Below are 14986 nucleotides of genomic sequence, written 5' to 3'. Positions count from 1 at the left end.
ACCCATAATGCATAGCAAGCAGTTGCTATTACTTTGAGAACATTTAGGGCAATGACGTAGATTTTTTTGATATAATACAGTTATGCAAGGTTTATGGTTTTAACCTCTTAACTAATGATAGTACAGCAACTTTTATGTCGCCGCATTGTTTTTAAGGATTGTACTCTTACATGATAGAATAATTTACGATACATTTCTGATCGTTTTATTTTGTGTTCTGTTGTCAGTATCTATGAAGTAAATGTTTTATTTTCCCTGTTTTATATGTAATTTTTTTTTACTGTTTTTTTTTAAGTTCATAAAGGTTTCTTTGAATAGATGTAATGATATTTGGAGATTATAATACTAAAACCAGTTCAGGTGTAAAAAAGAAATTATGTTTCAGCGTTGTTGCTTTACAGTAAGAGAGTGTCTTCTGTGTGGAGACATGTGTGAATGGGCGTATCTTCGTTGAAGGTTGTGCGTCAGGGCCGGCAACTTGGCACGTAAAAATCAACTGCCAATCATTAGCGGACTGGAGTTCCACTGTGGCGACCCCTATCTGGGGAAAAGCCGAAAGACACAACATTTGTTAACCTGGGGTGTCTGAGCCAGAAAAGCCGGGGGAGAAAAGCTCCAAAAAGAAAAAAAATTACAGACAGATTTACTATTCCGTTATCGGGGCAACAGCCGTAAGCAACCTTTGGAATGTTAACCCGTGTTTGCAAAGATCCCACTGCTGCCGCTGATGTTTAAACAAAAAGTTATACCTTCTTTGCAGAGTGCCACCCAGTGTATTACTTATACAAAAAAGGTTGATACAAAAGATGTTATTCTATTATCTTTTTCATTGAATAAGGGTAATATTTAAAATGTGTTCCTGATTTTGAGCCTTCATTCTGCTATTATTGGTGGAAGCTTTATTGGTGGAAGCTGTGGGTGGTACACCGGTAGCGTTGTTGCCTCACAGCAACAGGTTCTCCTGTTCGATTCACGGCTGGAGTACCTTGTGTGTGGAGTCTGCATGTCCTCGTCGCGGTCGAATGGCCTCCAAAAGACATGCGTGATTGAGCGTGCCTTTGCTGAAGGTTGGGCATCGGGCTGGCAACTCGGTACCATAAAAAACCTACTGCCAATCATTAGCAGACCAGAGTTCCACTGTGGCAACCCCTAACCGGGAAAAACCAAAAAGACAAACAACATTCTGCTATTATTGGTATTGTTCTGAATATTTCAGTGAAGAAGTTGAGAGTTACAGTATCCGGTATTCTGCAAGTATTTATAAAACTCCTAAAAGAGAAAACCATCCCTGAAGATGAGAAGTGTTAGCTCTTCTTAAAATCCAAGGTATGCATGGACACTTGTCACACTGGGCTGCTGATCTCTCTAGTGCTTACCTTGTTTATGTTCATTATTAGCTTTATACTACCATGGTCATAGCATAGCCTGTTCATGTTAAAGAGAATAATCATGAAATTAATACATTTTTTCTCCTCATTTTTCCCCAACCAGCAGCGGCTTTTGTGGGGCTCTCACACAGTGAAAGATGATTAAGGGGGCCCCCTTACAGCCACATGTATTTCAGGTACCTAAAGCAGGCTATGTAGTTAGTTTTAGTGTACAGAATGTCCACCAGCATGGTTTAACTAAGCCATGGACATTAATGGAATTGTGAAAGCGCTTGCTTGATAAAACACTATTACTATAAGCAAAGATATTTTTGAATTTTAAAGGAGATATAAATAAGCATTATTACTCACCTGGTTTACTAACTATACAAGATAGATGTTCTAGCTTTTGTTGGTTTGACAGACATGTTACAAAAATATCAAGGTAAGATAACTTACTGTGATTGGGGGGGAGGGGGGGGGGGCAGCGACCGCAGGGTTCGCTATGTCTGTAACACTTCGTTTCAAATTAAACTTTAATAGAAAATAAGTCATGTGCCATTAAACCTTTTGTTCCTTATTGGAGCTTTTTATGTTAAATCAGTGACTACTTGTGGGTTAAGATAGTATTACTTGATTACAATTCCAAGAATCTTGGCTGTGCCCGTGTGTGTGTGTTTATTTAGGTAAGAGCATGTTTTTTTTTTCTGATCTCCCGGCAGCAGCTGGCAGATTTTAGTTTGATAATTTTTCCGTACTAGCTTTTTCGTGGCCATGTTTTTCTGATTACTTAAACATGACTTGCATTTATTTTTTACGATAATTTAATGATATTTTTATAAGAAAACCGCAGAAAAAGTAACTATAAACACTAAAGAAGTCTATACAGTACATCCTAATAGTGTTTGCTTTCGGAATGACGTCGTCACTTAAAATAAAGGTACACACACCCCTTGAACTTTTATTAGCTTGTTACAGGAAGTTGAAAAGTGAAACGAACTAGCAGCAGGCAGTTGGCAATATGGCCCATTCTATGCAATTTGGGGACCTCTTAGAGGATATAAATTGTTCGGTTTGTCTCGAACTGTTTAGTCATCCGGTGATACTGGAGTGTGGACACAACTTCTGTAGGGCCTGCATTGATGCCGTCTGGGATAACGCTCAGAGTCTCTCCTGTCCTGAATGTAGAGAGCAGTTCGCAGTCCGAAAATACACAGTGAACCGATTACTTGCTGTTTTGGTCGAGAGAGTCCGAAAACAGGAACAAGACCAAAAAGATAACACGACAGAGCCTAGGCAAAACGAAGAGGCAGACGATCAAGGTGCGAGACAAAAGCTTTGTGGGGAGCATAAAGAAGAGCTGTATTTGTTTTGTGAAGAAGATGAAACATTGGCCTGTTCCATGTGTATCCCTGAACATTATGGTCACCATTTCTTACCGCTGCAGAAAGCTGTTAACAAATATCAGGTAAAGGAAAATGCATGCTGTTTGCAAATTCAGAAGAAATCATAACATTTGCAATATCAGAAAAATTTCCTTCTCACTTATTTGGTACCTTGTGCCTTGAATACATATTTTTTGAACGTGCTACTTAAAAGCTAGTACATTATACTCCTATAGTTTGAAAACGGACACACAGTTTATACTAACATATGCATGAAAGAAGAAAAATAGTAAAACTTTTTAAGGTAATGTATAATTGTCAACCATGGGATATGGGATAGGTTTTGCAGCACAAAAAGGGAAATTGGTTAGGCTTAAAATGGCCTGCAAGGGCAGCTAGCTTTGTACTTCTCTAGGAACCTATAAGGACAGCTACAGACAGAAAAATGGAAACTATAAATTAGTGTTTTCAGTGTACACTGTGGTGTTACTAATTTCTCTACTTAGTCCAAATAGATAACATTTTATAGTTTGTCCTATCCCTCATTGGCATGGAAGGTCTACCATATTTTGCCTTTGGCCAGATGATGATAAACGTGTCTGTGGGTCAGTTCCTTTACCCTGTTAAATGAGTAAATACAATTATATAAATATTGACAATGTTTTTCAGGGAATGCTTTTTCTTCCCTCTGTGCTATGTTCCATCAATATAATATTTTTGCTTTCTGCATCTCTGATGTCTTGAAATGACAGTGCCACTATTGATTACTTAGTTATTGACCTTCTTCCACCAATAATTTGTAATTGAGTAAGGATATGTATTGCAGAGCGTGTAATGATGCTTAGCGAGATACACCATGCTCCTGTACATGTGACTATTGTACATCTGTTCCGCTGACAAGTAAAAATGCCCATAGCCAAAGGAATGCCACCCTCCAGTCTCCACAGGAGTGTGCTTCAGCTTTGTCGTAACCCCACAGCCTCCACTGGAGGAAGGAGAACTCTTGTAGGCCACTCAATCCCGCTCCTTTTTGTTACGGGATCCTACACACACATTACTGTCTTTTCCCTATTTCATTGTGAAACAAGTGTCCATCTTGCTTTCTTTTGTAAAGGCTTGTAAATGTTTTAGTTGGAAGTGTATGGCCTTACTCCTTATACATCAGCTACAGGTATTACATTTCCTGTTATTCATGCCTATACTCCCCACTCCTCCATGAATAACCAGTGACAGAACTTACTGCAGTCAGCCATGTGATTTATAAAACAGTGACAGGTTCTACACTGATAAGTAATGTTGAGTTTCAGAGAAAGCTAAGACTCTCTCCAGGGAGAACAGAATAGAGAATGTACAGTAAACGGAGGAATAAAATACCTCTCAACTTCCTAACGCAAGAAGTCTGGACAAAGCCTTAAATAATGGGAGGACAAAGACCCAAAAATCGGGACAGATTTTAAATATTGTTCTTATAAACTTAGAATGTTGTAACAATAACAGGTTTTGTGTTAGCTTGCATTTTGTAAAGGATATGAAGTCAAACTCAAATGTCATTATTTAGTCAGTCCAAATTTAATAGGAGCAGATCATGAATATGAGGTAAAAAGTCTGGACATTCTGCAGAAATCTGGACAGTTGAGAGGTATGGCCTTTGGGCTATATAAAGTCAAGTAGAGAGACTTGGTACCCTTTTATAAATAGTTTGCACAACTGTACATTGCTTCAGTTTTGACTGCATATGCCTTAATTTTGACATTGCTTCAACTGCTAGAAAATGAACCTCATGATGAATAAGAAGCAATTGGAGCAAGAGTGAAATAGCATGTGGACAGAAAAGCACATTTGAGCAGACAGATGAAGCACTGTTAATAAAGAAACTCAACTACAGAGCTCTAAGCTGCACCTGTTTTGGAGGAATATTCATATTTTCAGTCCTGATTTTCCTCTGCACAAGATGTCCCAATGTTTCCTGTTTTTTTTTCAGGGTTGATTTACATATTTACACAATTTTCTGAATCTCCCTCATCACGTTTGATTTTTGAAGCATAGTACACACCAAACCATACTACATCATCAACATAGTAGTGGCAAAATACAAGAAAGAGGACCTGCACATCTTATCTCCCTTTTTTCAGAAGCAAAAACAATTGTGGTAGAATTTTGCAATATGTTCATTAAAGCATGTATACTTTACCCTGTTTGACAGTGTGCTTGATATTTTTCCATTATTTTTTGTCACTGTGTTTTAAATGCATTTCTGAGTAGTATCCTGGATTCCTGCTGGAAGAGAGTAGAGTTATGTGCTATTTGGTATTAAAATTTATGTTAATTAGATGTCCTGTACCTCCTTTCCAAGGACATTTTTTTCAGTGTCTGAAGCACTGTAACTGTCCTGAAATTTGTAGAATGTCCAGATTTTTGCCTCCTATTTTGATATATTCATAAAATATGAGTTTCTGGCAAATGATTGTGGATTGAAGACATTAAGTAATGACAATCACTTAAGTTCTACACTTCATATCCTTCAGTAAATGCATGCTAATGCAAAACCTCATATTCTGTCAACATTCGGAGTTAATAAGAGCAGTATTTACAATCTGTCAGTCATTTTGGTCCTTTGTCTCTCCATTATTGTTGGTTTTATCCAGAATTCATTTGGTAAGGGGTTAAGAGGTATGATCAGCTATAGTGAAAAATATGCCCTGAAACAAATCCCCAAGAAAAAAAAGAAACGTTTAAGGTTCAGTTTAAAAAGAGAAGGCATCAAAACAAGCATACATAGATTGGTAGAAAGGAGAGGGGGTGAAGTTGGTAAAATGCTCAGTGGGCTGCTTGATGGTGCGGATAATTAATCTGTCATGATTGTGTTGATACAGAGCATTAAGGGGGTCTGAAGTAATAAATGTGATGATACTATACCATGGGGGAGGGGGGGGCAGTGAGCCAATGACTTGAGTTAGTTACGTACAGCTTAGAAGGCAAGATGAGTGAAGTGAGAAGAAACAGAGCAGCCAGAAGAATATTGAAGCAAGAGCCCAGGGCAGATTAAGACCAAAGATGAAGACCAAAATAAGTCTAGAATAAAGCAAACCAGGAGTGGAAGGAGTGCTAATATATGTGGCAGAAAGAATGGAAGGAATATAGGGTGATGGATGGGATGAAGGGACCCAAGGTAAGGGGAGGGGATGTAAAGAGGATTGGTCCAAGTGTAGCCGAGCCAGAAAAGCAAGGAATCTGCAACAGCAGTGGGAAGACTAAACATGGGTGGCAACAGTGCTGAAAAACACAGTGGTAAAAGGCTGGCAACATACCTCTCAACCTCTTGGAGTAAGAAATCTGGACAAAGCCATAAATAGTGGTAACATAGTGGCAACATCACCTGTCCACTTTCCTCTCCAGTCTCCCTAGGTGTCCCACAAGGCTCGATCATAGGACCACTATTCTCCCTCTTTACCAACCAACTCCAAACCTCCACTCACCGAGCATCTGTGATACAGTACGCAGATGACTCTCCCCTCATATGCTCTACCCCCACCTTATAGGACCTTCACACCATAACCCAGAACTCATTTCTATCTGTAGAATCCTGGCTTATCAATTCTCAACTCATTCTAAACCAAGCTGCCCCTCTTCTACCCTTCAAGAACACCTACAACATTCACCCTAGAGTCCAAAAACAAAACTATTATCACCCCTGTGACACATACCAAACTCCTAGGGGTTGAAATTGTCAGCAGTCTAAAGTTTGATAGCCACATAGCCCAAGCTGTCAAAAAAGCTCATAAAAAATTAGGCCTCTTTTACAGAAACAACATTTTTTAACCACATCTACAAAAGCTACCATTGCCCAGACACACCTCCTGTCACCCCTACTCTAAGGCTTCCCTATACTAACCAACCTATGCAAATCGGACCTTACTAAACTAGTCATGCTACAGTAAAATAGCTAAATTCACTACAAACTCCCCCTATAAAACACATCTTTGCACAGCCCTTGGACAACTGAACTGACTAGAACTCCCTCATCTCCACCAATGCAAGCAGCTGACTTTGGCCCATAAAATACTCCCAAGAACCAGATAAAACCCCAGCCCTTCAAGATCTTGTGCAACCATATACCACCACTAGAACACTCCATTCCAGTGACAAACTCCTAGTTAAATCCACCAAAGCTAACAACTTGGAGCTAGATCTACAGATCTCGTTTGCCACTTCAGCTACGAGGTTGCGCTTTACTGGCGCAGGTCGTATTCTTCTTTTATATATTAGTTAAAAATTTAGTGAATATTTCAAGCTTTTTTTGTTTAAGTAGTGTAGTACTGTTAGATTGGTCCTAGTTTTCCTGTGTTTCTGCCCTTTAGAAAACTCGTTTTTACTTAGTTTCTCCCCTCCCCACCATCTCCCTAACTAGGCCGTTTAAATTAGAGGCTATCCCCTTCCCTTTTTCCAGTAGGAAGTAGTGTTTAGCCTTAGTAGTTTTAAGATAAAATTCTCTTAGTTTTGGTAGCATTGTCTTTAGTTTTTTTTATGTGAAGGTGTGGGACTAGTGTGTGTTTCTTTGCACTAGTCTAACCTTCCTCTATTGGTATCCCTTTTTGTTTAGTATGTCAAAGGGTACCAATGTATCAGGGTTCAAGAAGTGTGACTCGTGCTGTCAGAAAATGTCTCTGACAGACTGTCACACTTCTTGTGTTTATTGTTTGGGTGCCCTACACATGCAGGACTCTTGCTCTGTATGTTATGCTTTTAGTCCTAGAGTCCTGCAGGAGCGTAGGAACAAATTGATTCTCAGTGGGTTACTAAAACCCGAGGGGTCTCTGGCGAAGTTTCAGCCAGCAAAAACCCCTAAGCCCACCAAGCTGTCTGCTCCCAGTACGGAGCCGTCACCAGGTGGCACGTCTACCTCAATTTCGGTTCCGGCCGGAACTAAAGTACCTAAATCTCACTCTGCTCCGACCTTGGTGTCGGAGCCGTAAGCGATCTAGGTTGCCATCCCTAGAGTCTATTCGCTTGGCTCCGGGGTCGCCTTTGCTACAATCTGAACGGAGCCATCGGTCCCACTCTTTGTCCTCGAGGCTATCCAATCATGACTTGGAGAGAGTGGTCAGTAGACTCCTCAAATCGCAGACCGTGGCTAAAATGTTAAGTAGCCCTCCTCATCAGGCTGTGGCTGTTCCTGTTTCTGAAGTAGTTCCTCCTCCAACTCCTCCTGTCAGTTCGGAGCCGGAGCTTGTTGGCGCTCGGATCTTGGAAATGTTGGCACCGATGCTTTCCCTTTCGGCTCCGTCGTCTGCTCTGATTTCTTCAATGGTTCTGTTCTTGGAGGGATCTGGGCACCGAGACTCGTCTGCTCCGAGGGGGCGAGTGGCATCGGACCCTTGTCCGACCTCGTTCTCCCTCTCAGAGCCTCGGCGCAGGTGAGCTCAGCTCCTACATCTGCCTCAGAGCCATCCCTTTCAGTGCCAGAGAGGATTCCTGTCTCTTTGGAGCAGCGGCAATCTTCTCTGCTGGACAGGGGTGCCTTCGAGGTCATGAGGAGCATGCTGACTTCAGAGTTTGCACCTCGATCAGCCCCTTAAGCTCCTCCCCGCCAGGGTGCCTGCTTCGGTCTCTGCCCCTCCTCCAGACCCCAAGCGAGGGGAATAAATGCTCCAGGTCACCCCACTGGGTGTATCTTCCTCTTCCGAGGCCTCCCTCGAGATTTCAGAGGATCCCCCTCGAAAGAGGAAATGTAAGAGGAAACATGTTGATTCCCCTGAGTCTGTCACGTCAGATACTGGCTTGGAGGATTCGGAAGGGTCCCCAAGATCCCCATCTAAAGACGTCTCTTTCTCAGACATCCTTGAGATCCTTAAGCAGAGGGGGAACTGGACTGCCCTTATCCCTTCTGAAGATGAGTCTGTATACTTGGATGCGTTTGGTTCTCGCCTCTCCACCTCCTGGGTGTCTCAGCCTTTCGATCCATTGATGGAAGTAGTGGCTTGGAAGGCGTTGTCAGCCCCGGACACACTGGAACCAACCCCCCACAGGCCCACTAAGTTTATTATGGCCCCTCAAGATAAACAGTTTTTGACAAAGGGTGTCCCCGTTGATGCCATGGTGGTAGCAGCTGCCACGAAAAAGGAGTTGGCTGACACTTCTGTACCTGTCCATCCCCCTAATAGAGTCTAGGACAATGGACAGCTACGGGAAGTGGATGTTTTCCTCAGCGACCTTCTCCATGTGTTTGCTGAATTACTTGTGCCACTTCACTCATCTTCAGAGAGATCTCCTCAAGGAGCTAGGAGATACTCTGCAAGATCCATCAGCTACAGGGACTCAAGACAAGATTAACTCCCAGCTGGCGACTAATCATCCACTCCTCCATGCGGCTCATTTCAGATGCAGCTGATGTGGCAAGTAGGGCCGCAGGCACAGGCGTGGCTTTGAGAAGACATGCCTGGATGCAGTTATATAACTTCGCTGATCCCTTCAAGGTATCTTTCACCAACACCCCTTTTGATGGTACCAAAAAATCAAGGGACTTGACCCATTTTGGATCTCAGCAGACTAAACAAGTCTGTTCAAAGAACGAAGTTCCGGATGGTCATTCTTCAGTCCATTCTAGCCTTTTTGGGTCAGGACAATTGGATGTGCTCCATAGATCTTCAGGATGCTTATTACCACATCAAAATGGACAGGCGTTCCAGAAGGTTTCTCCACTTCCGTCTGGGAGCCAGTCATTACCAGTTCAGAGCCCTGCCCTTTGGTCTCACCACAGCCCACAGGGTGTTCACCAAATGCATGGCAGTGGTTACCGCTCACCTGAGACGGCAAGGATTCCAGGTGTTTCCATATCTAGACGAGTGGCTCCTTACTGCTACCACAATCAATTGCTGAGAGCCAGGGATTATACCATCCAAACATGCTCCAACCTAGGTATCTCAATAAATTTTGAAAAGTCTGCATTGTCGCCTTGTCAGTCTTTAACCTTTATAGGCGCAAGATTGAATACAAAAGATCTGTCAGCAAGGTTTCCAACAGACAGAGTGGCAGACATTCGCCAACACGTACAGGTATTATTGGGATGCAGAAGGATTCAGGCCAGATTCATCCTAAAAACCGTAGGTCTCTTGGCAGCAGCGATCATATTAGTTCCCCTGGCTCGCTTTCACATGAGGATTCTCCAGTGGATGCTTTTCACCCAATGGTCCTTTCAACAACTCCCTTTATCTCACAAGATAATCATACAGTCATGCAAAGACCACTTGGCTTGGTGGATGGTCTCCCCATCAGTACCCCAGGGCAGACCATTTGTCCTTCCTCCTCCAGTTGCCAGGGTGACCACAGATGCCTCCCTGATCGGGTGGGGGGGACATTTTCAGGGCAGGGCTGTCCAGGGCACCTGGCAACCCCACGAGTACCACTTGCACATAAATGTCTTGGAGATGAGGGCAGTGCTTTTAGTGTTGCAAGCTCTTCAGCACTCTCTACCCACTGGGACCATTGCAATTCAGACAGACAATATGTTTGTAGTGTGGTACATCAACAAGCAGGGCGGAACCAAGTCATATCCCTTATGTCGAGAAGCACTGTATGGTAGTGGGCGATCTCTTCTCAACGGTTTATGACAGCAACGCATATCCCTGGGAAGTCCAACGTCATGGCGGACATGCTAAGCAGAGCTATTCTCATGCCTCACGAGTGATCTCTCAATCCGACAGTAGCAGACAAAATCTTCTGCAAATGGGGTCAGCCTTGCTGGACCTTTTCCCAACTCCTCTCAACAGCAAGTGCGACAGTTTCTTCACTCTCTTCCCTCTTCCTGGACACTCCCCCAGAGATGCTCTAGTTCATGATTGGCCCCAGGGACTTCTGTATGCATTCCCACCTTTTCCCCTAATTCCCAAACTAATTCAGAAAGCTACCGTGCTGGGTTGCAGGATTGCCCCCTACTGGCCTCGACAAATCTGGTTCCCATTCCTGCATCGTCACCTTCTAGAGCAGCCTTGGAATCTGGACCTAGCTGAACACAAATTACACCAGTTGGACGTTCATAGGCAATTATGTTTCTATTTGCATAGGACTGAGCAAATAAGGAAATCAGACCAACTCTTCCTGTCCTATGCAGAGGGTAAGCAGGGTCGACCAGTGTCTAAAGTAACCTTATCCAGGTGGTTGTCCTCTATCATTACCCTTGTTTACCAGTTGAGAACTAAAGAACTCCCTGCTAAACCTAAAGGCCACTCTACTAGGGCTTTAGCTACGTCTGTAGCCTTTCAAGCAAGACTACCAATGGAAGCCATTTGTGCAGCGGCCACATGGGCCACCCCTCATACCTTCATTTCACATTATAAATTGGATGTGGCCTCTAGGAGTAGAGCTGATTTTGGTTCCACTGTGCTAAAGAGTCTGTTCCGATGAGCCACCCAGGACTAAGGTGCTAGGGGACACTGTCCCAACCAGCAAGAATGAAGGCGAGAGAGACAACTTAACATTAAGAAGTTATGTACCTACCATAACATTCCATGTTGTTGTCTTCTTCTCGCCTTCTTTCTTGTGTCCCACCCTCCACCCCCCTAGCCTAGATGGACCGAGCGAGTCTTCCTACGAGTCTTCTCACTGGCTGAGTCTTAAACTGATTTTATGTCCTCTACCTTTTCTTTAGCCCTATGTGTGAAGTCTTGCTATTGGACAGTTGTCCTCTTGTATTGAGATGGTGTTAGGTCTTCCAAACAAGATCTGGGGATCTAGCTCCAGGCATTGTGGGATATAGGGAGGCCTCGAGCCAGTAAGTAGCTCTCAAGCTTTAGAAAATGGCCGTCTGAGCCGAAGGTTGGCTCTGAACCCAACTAGCAAGTAAGAAGGCAAGAAGACCACTAACATGGAACGTAATGGTAGGTACATAACTTCTTATTCTCTAACATCATTCCTAAAAGAGGGAATAAACTACGCAGTTCCATTTCTTCCATCTGCACCATAGTACAATTAAAAAAAAACTTCTGTTTACTCACTTAGAAAACACCTGGCTTTGCTCTTGCTACCCACCTGACTAAATCTCTATTCTCCACTTTTTATACACTTTACAGTACTATCCTATTATGCCTTCTTACTCTGTTACCTCAGATCATTTCAAGTCTTCCTCAAAAATATTATACTGTGCTTTCTGAAATATATACTAATCTAGTTTGTATAATACCGTGTACTCTTTGATGTACGAATTTTGTTAAATTGCTAATGTGTCTTCTCTTTCAGTTATGTTTTGCGTATTGTTGGGAGTTTTTCTTCCCTGGCATCTGCTGAAAATGGATCAGTGTCCAGTCGGACTTTCCCAGTAAAGAAATGTTAAATAAAATAAATAAAAATGGGGGGGGGGGGGCAAAGGACCAAAAATAGACATTTTTTTTAAATTCTGCTCTTGCAAAGTTAGAAAGTAGTTAGAGTAGCAGGTATTGCATTAGCATGGAGGGTATGAAGTCTAAAACTCAAATGTCTCATTTTCTCATTTGCATCTTCAGTGGTTTGCCAATGATCCATGTTTTATGAAAAATGGACCAAAAATATGAGGCAAAAATCTGGACATTCTGCGATTTATCTTTTTTTTTTTTTTTTTTTTTTGTTTTGTTTTGTTTTACAGTTGAGAGGTATGACTGGCAATTGTTGGTAGCACAAAATGTAACACTAACCTTTTCATTCGGGGAAGATCAAAAGACTTTGAATTCTGTAATGACACACACAAAGTGCTATTCCAGGACTGATATTGTAGTGCAGCATTAAGGGGGTACTGCATGCTTGAAGAGACCTCTTTCAGATGAGACATTAGGGTGAGGCCCAGTCTGTTGCAGTTAGTGGTATTCAAGGTGGATGTAAAAGATTCCAGAACACTTGTAGTATAATTGCTGCTTCAAGTTAAATAAATGAATACATTTCTAGGCAAAGCATAAAGAGAGGTTCAGCAAAAGGAGCACCGAGGGAGGGGAATGGTCTAGTGAATGGTGATTCTGTTATCAAATTATAATGTTTCCAGAGTGAGCAGAGCCAACAGACAATGTTAAGGAACTCTACCCAGCTTCAGCCTGGATATGAAAGACCGAGAATGAGATTCTCTCTCTATGGAAGACAGCGGACACTTGTAGAAATACGTGGAGGCACCAGTGGTGAAACTGTGGAGGTAGTACAAGTAACAGCAGGGAGGTGGCTGAGTTAGTTTATAAGGTGGCATTTTTAGAGGTGCTGCTGGTACTCATTGTGTGCAGTCTAGTGAGAAGGCTTTATTAATACAGTAAGGTAGTCTATTTTGGAACCTTTTCTTGCTTTCAGTTTTCATTTTATCCTTGCTGTGCATGTTCCTACCACAGTTGATTAGTTATCACAGGACAATCATTAACATAGCCATTAAGGATTTTCTGCTTGACTGACTGTATAAATCTCCATCCCTGCTGACTGATGTGTGTTTGCTTGCTTACATAGGCCTGCTGTGCCCCCCCCCCCCAAAAGTGGAATCATGTAGACATCTGCACACCCTCCCGAGAAGGTTACTGCATAACATAGCTTATCACATTTATGCCTATATACTGCAAGCTGTATTTCTACTTCACCAGGAATCTGTGTTCCAACTCACTGGGTCAGATCTTTTCCTCCAGGATGGGTGAGTCAGGATAAGCTACACTGACATTCTCCCTTTTTGACTCCTTCAGTGCTTGATCCATCAATCAAACCCGAACCATCTGAATCATAGGGCAAACCTCTTTGCCAGCAGTTGACTTAATCTTAAACCTTTTTCAGCCATGCTCTGGGTCAAGTGATTAGGGAAAAGCTAAGGTATTTGGACACTTTAAAACACTGAACCAACGAGAATGTTCTCAGGAAGTTGGAGGAAACAAGGGTATCTAGAGGAAAAGCACACAAACACAGGGGCGAATGTGTGCTCCACAGAGATGGGTGACTAGAGGTTAGGAATGAACTTTGGCTCTAGGAGTTGTAATGCAGAGGTCTTATTTACAGAGCCACTCTGCTGCCCCATTGATTGCAGCTCCTGGACCAAGGAGTGGATTAAAGAACGGCTAGAAGGGCGTGGCATAGACAAGGCTGTCTGTGTTACAGAAAGATCCAAGTTCTCCTGGACTGGACAGCCTTGTTCAGATCTGGACTTGAAAAAAATACTAGATCATTTAAGCTGCTAAATTAAATTGTGTGTGGGGGGCTTTTTACAGACAGAAGGATTTGAGAGGAGCGCTGAAAGTCTCAGGTAAACAAATGATGTTAGGTAGTGTTGGAGAAGGAAATAAGGACAATAAAAGGTGGGTAGAAGGTGAGTAAAGGACAATAAAAGGTGGGTAGAAGGTGAGTAAAGGACAATAAAAGGTGGGTAGAAGGTGAGTAAAGGATGCAACTCTGAGTGGAAGAAGGATGATTACTATAGGGGTTTGTTATGGCTATAGAGTTTGCCCCACAGGCACAAGGTACAGGGCTTGGTTCTTGCCTTTGAAAGGGAAACTGGCCCACAAGGGCAGCCAGCCTAGTACTTGAATATGAACCAGGATGGGTTGTTGGTCATGTTAGGCAATGCTGGGCAAAAAAAAAAAAATGGAAGAACTATAAACTGTAGTGCTAAAGAGATAAGTTGACATAGTGGGGTGATGAAACCTCTGCTGAACACCTCAAAAACCAATGCTGTGATCTTTGGTACTAAACGGAAACTTACTATCGTCCCCCACACTCCTCCTCAACCCCCTTGAAACCACTGGAGTCTTCAAATACCTGGAAATCTGGCTTGACCAAAAACTGTCATTACTGTCATGCAACTAACTACCTGTTGAGTCAGCAAAGGGCAAAATCAATTACCTTCTGTTCAGGGCTTGGAAGATCTGTCACTTTCTAGACCAAGGAAGAAGGGTGTGATGCTGATATCAAAGGAATCTTTCTAGACTATCTCTAATAGGGATTCCTGCATCCTGCTTGTGGATGTTTTCTGTAAAAAGAACCTGCTTTTTCCTTCAGACACGACTCGTCTTGCTAGCTCCCCAGACAAAACTTTGCTGAATAGCCTTGTATAAAATCAATTGGCTCCTACTCCACAGTGTACAAGTCATACATGGCAAACTTTTCAGACTTGACACCTTCCTTTTTCTGCCATCCAGTCTAAAGTTTAGGCCTTTAGATTACACTCATTAATCACTTCCAAGACCCTAGAAAAAACATCATCGTATTTTTTTTTTAACTGCTTAAACTTAAAATTTGGAGTACTTTTCCCCCAAA

General features: G+C 42.5%; 1 protein-coding gene across 1 annotated transcript in view; it reads left to right on the top strand.

Annotated features, from left to right (window-relative positions):
* The first annotated feature begins 2120 nt into the window (after window positions 1-2120).
* Window positions 2121-14986, top strand: part of LOC122813718 (zinc-binding protein A33-like) — a 101631-nt gene continuing 88765 nt past the window's right edge. The window contains exon 1 of the mRNA XM_044086185.1: window positions 2121-2835. Coding sequence (XP_043942120.1) covers window positions 2389-2835 — 447 coding nt within the window. The 5' untranslated portion in view covers window positions 2121-2388. The remainder of the gene's footprint in view (window positions 2836-14986) is intronic.

This window comes from Protopterus annectens, chromosome 10.part0 (assembly GCF_019279795.1).
Source record: "Protopterus annectens isolate FY-2018-M chromosome 10.part0, PAN1.0, whole genome shotgun sequence".
Classification (NCBI taxonomy): Eukaryota; Metazoa; Chordata; order Ceratodontiformes; family Protopteridae; genus Protopterus; species Protopterus annectens.
This window is presented reverse-complemented; position numbering and strand designations above follow the sequence as displayed.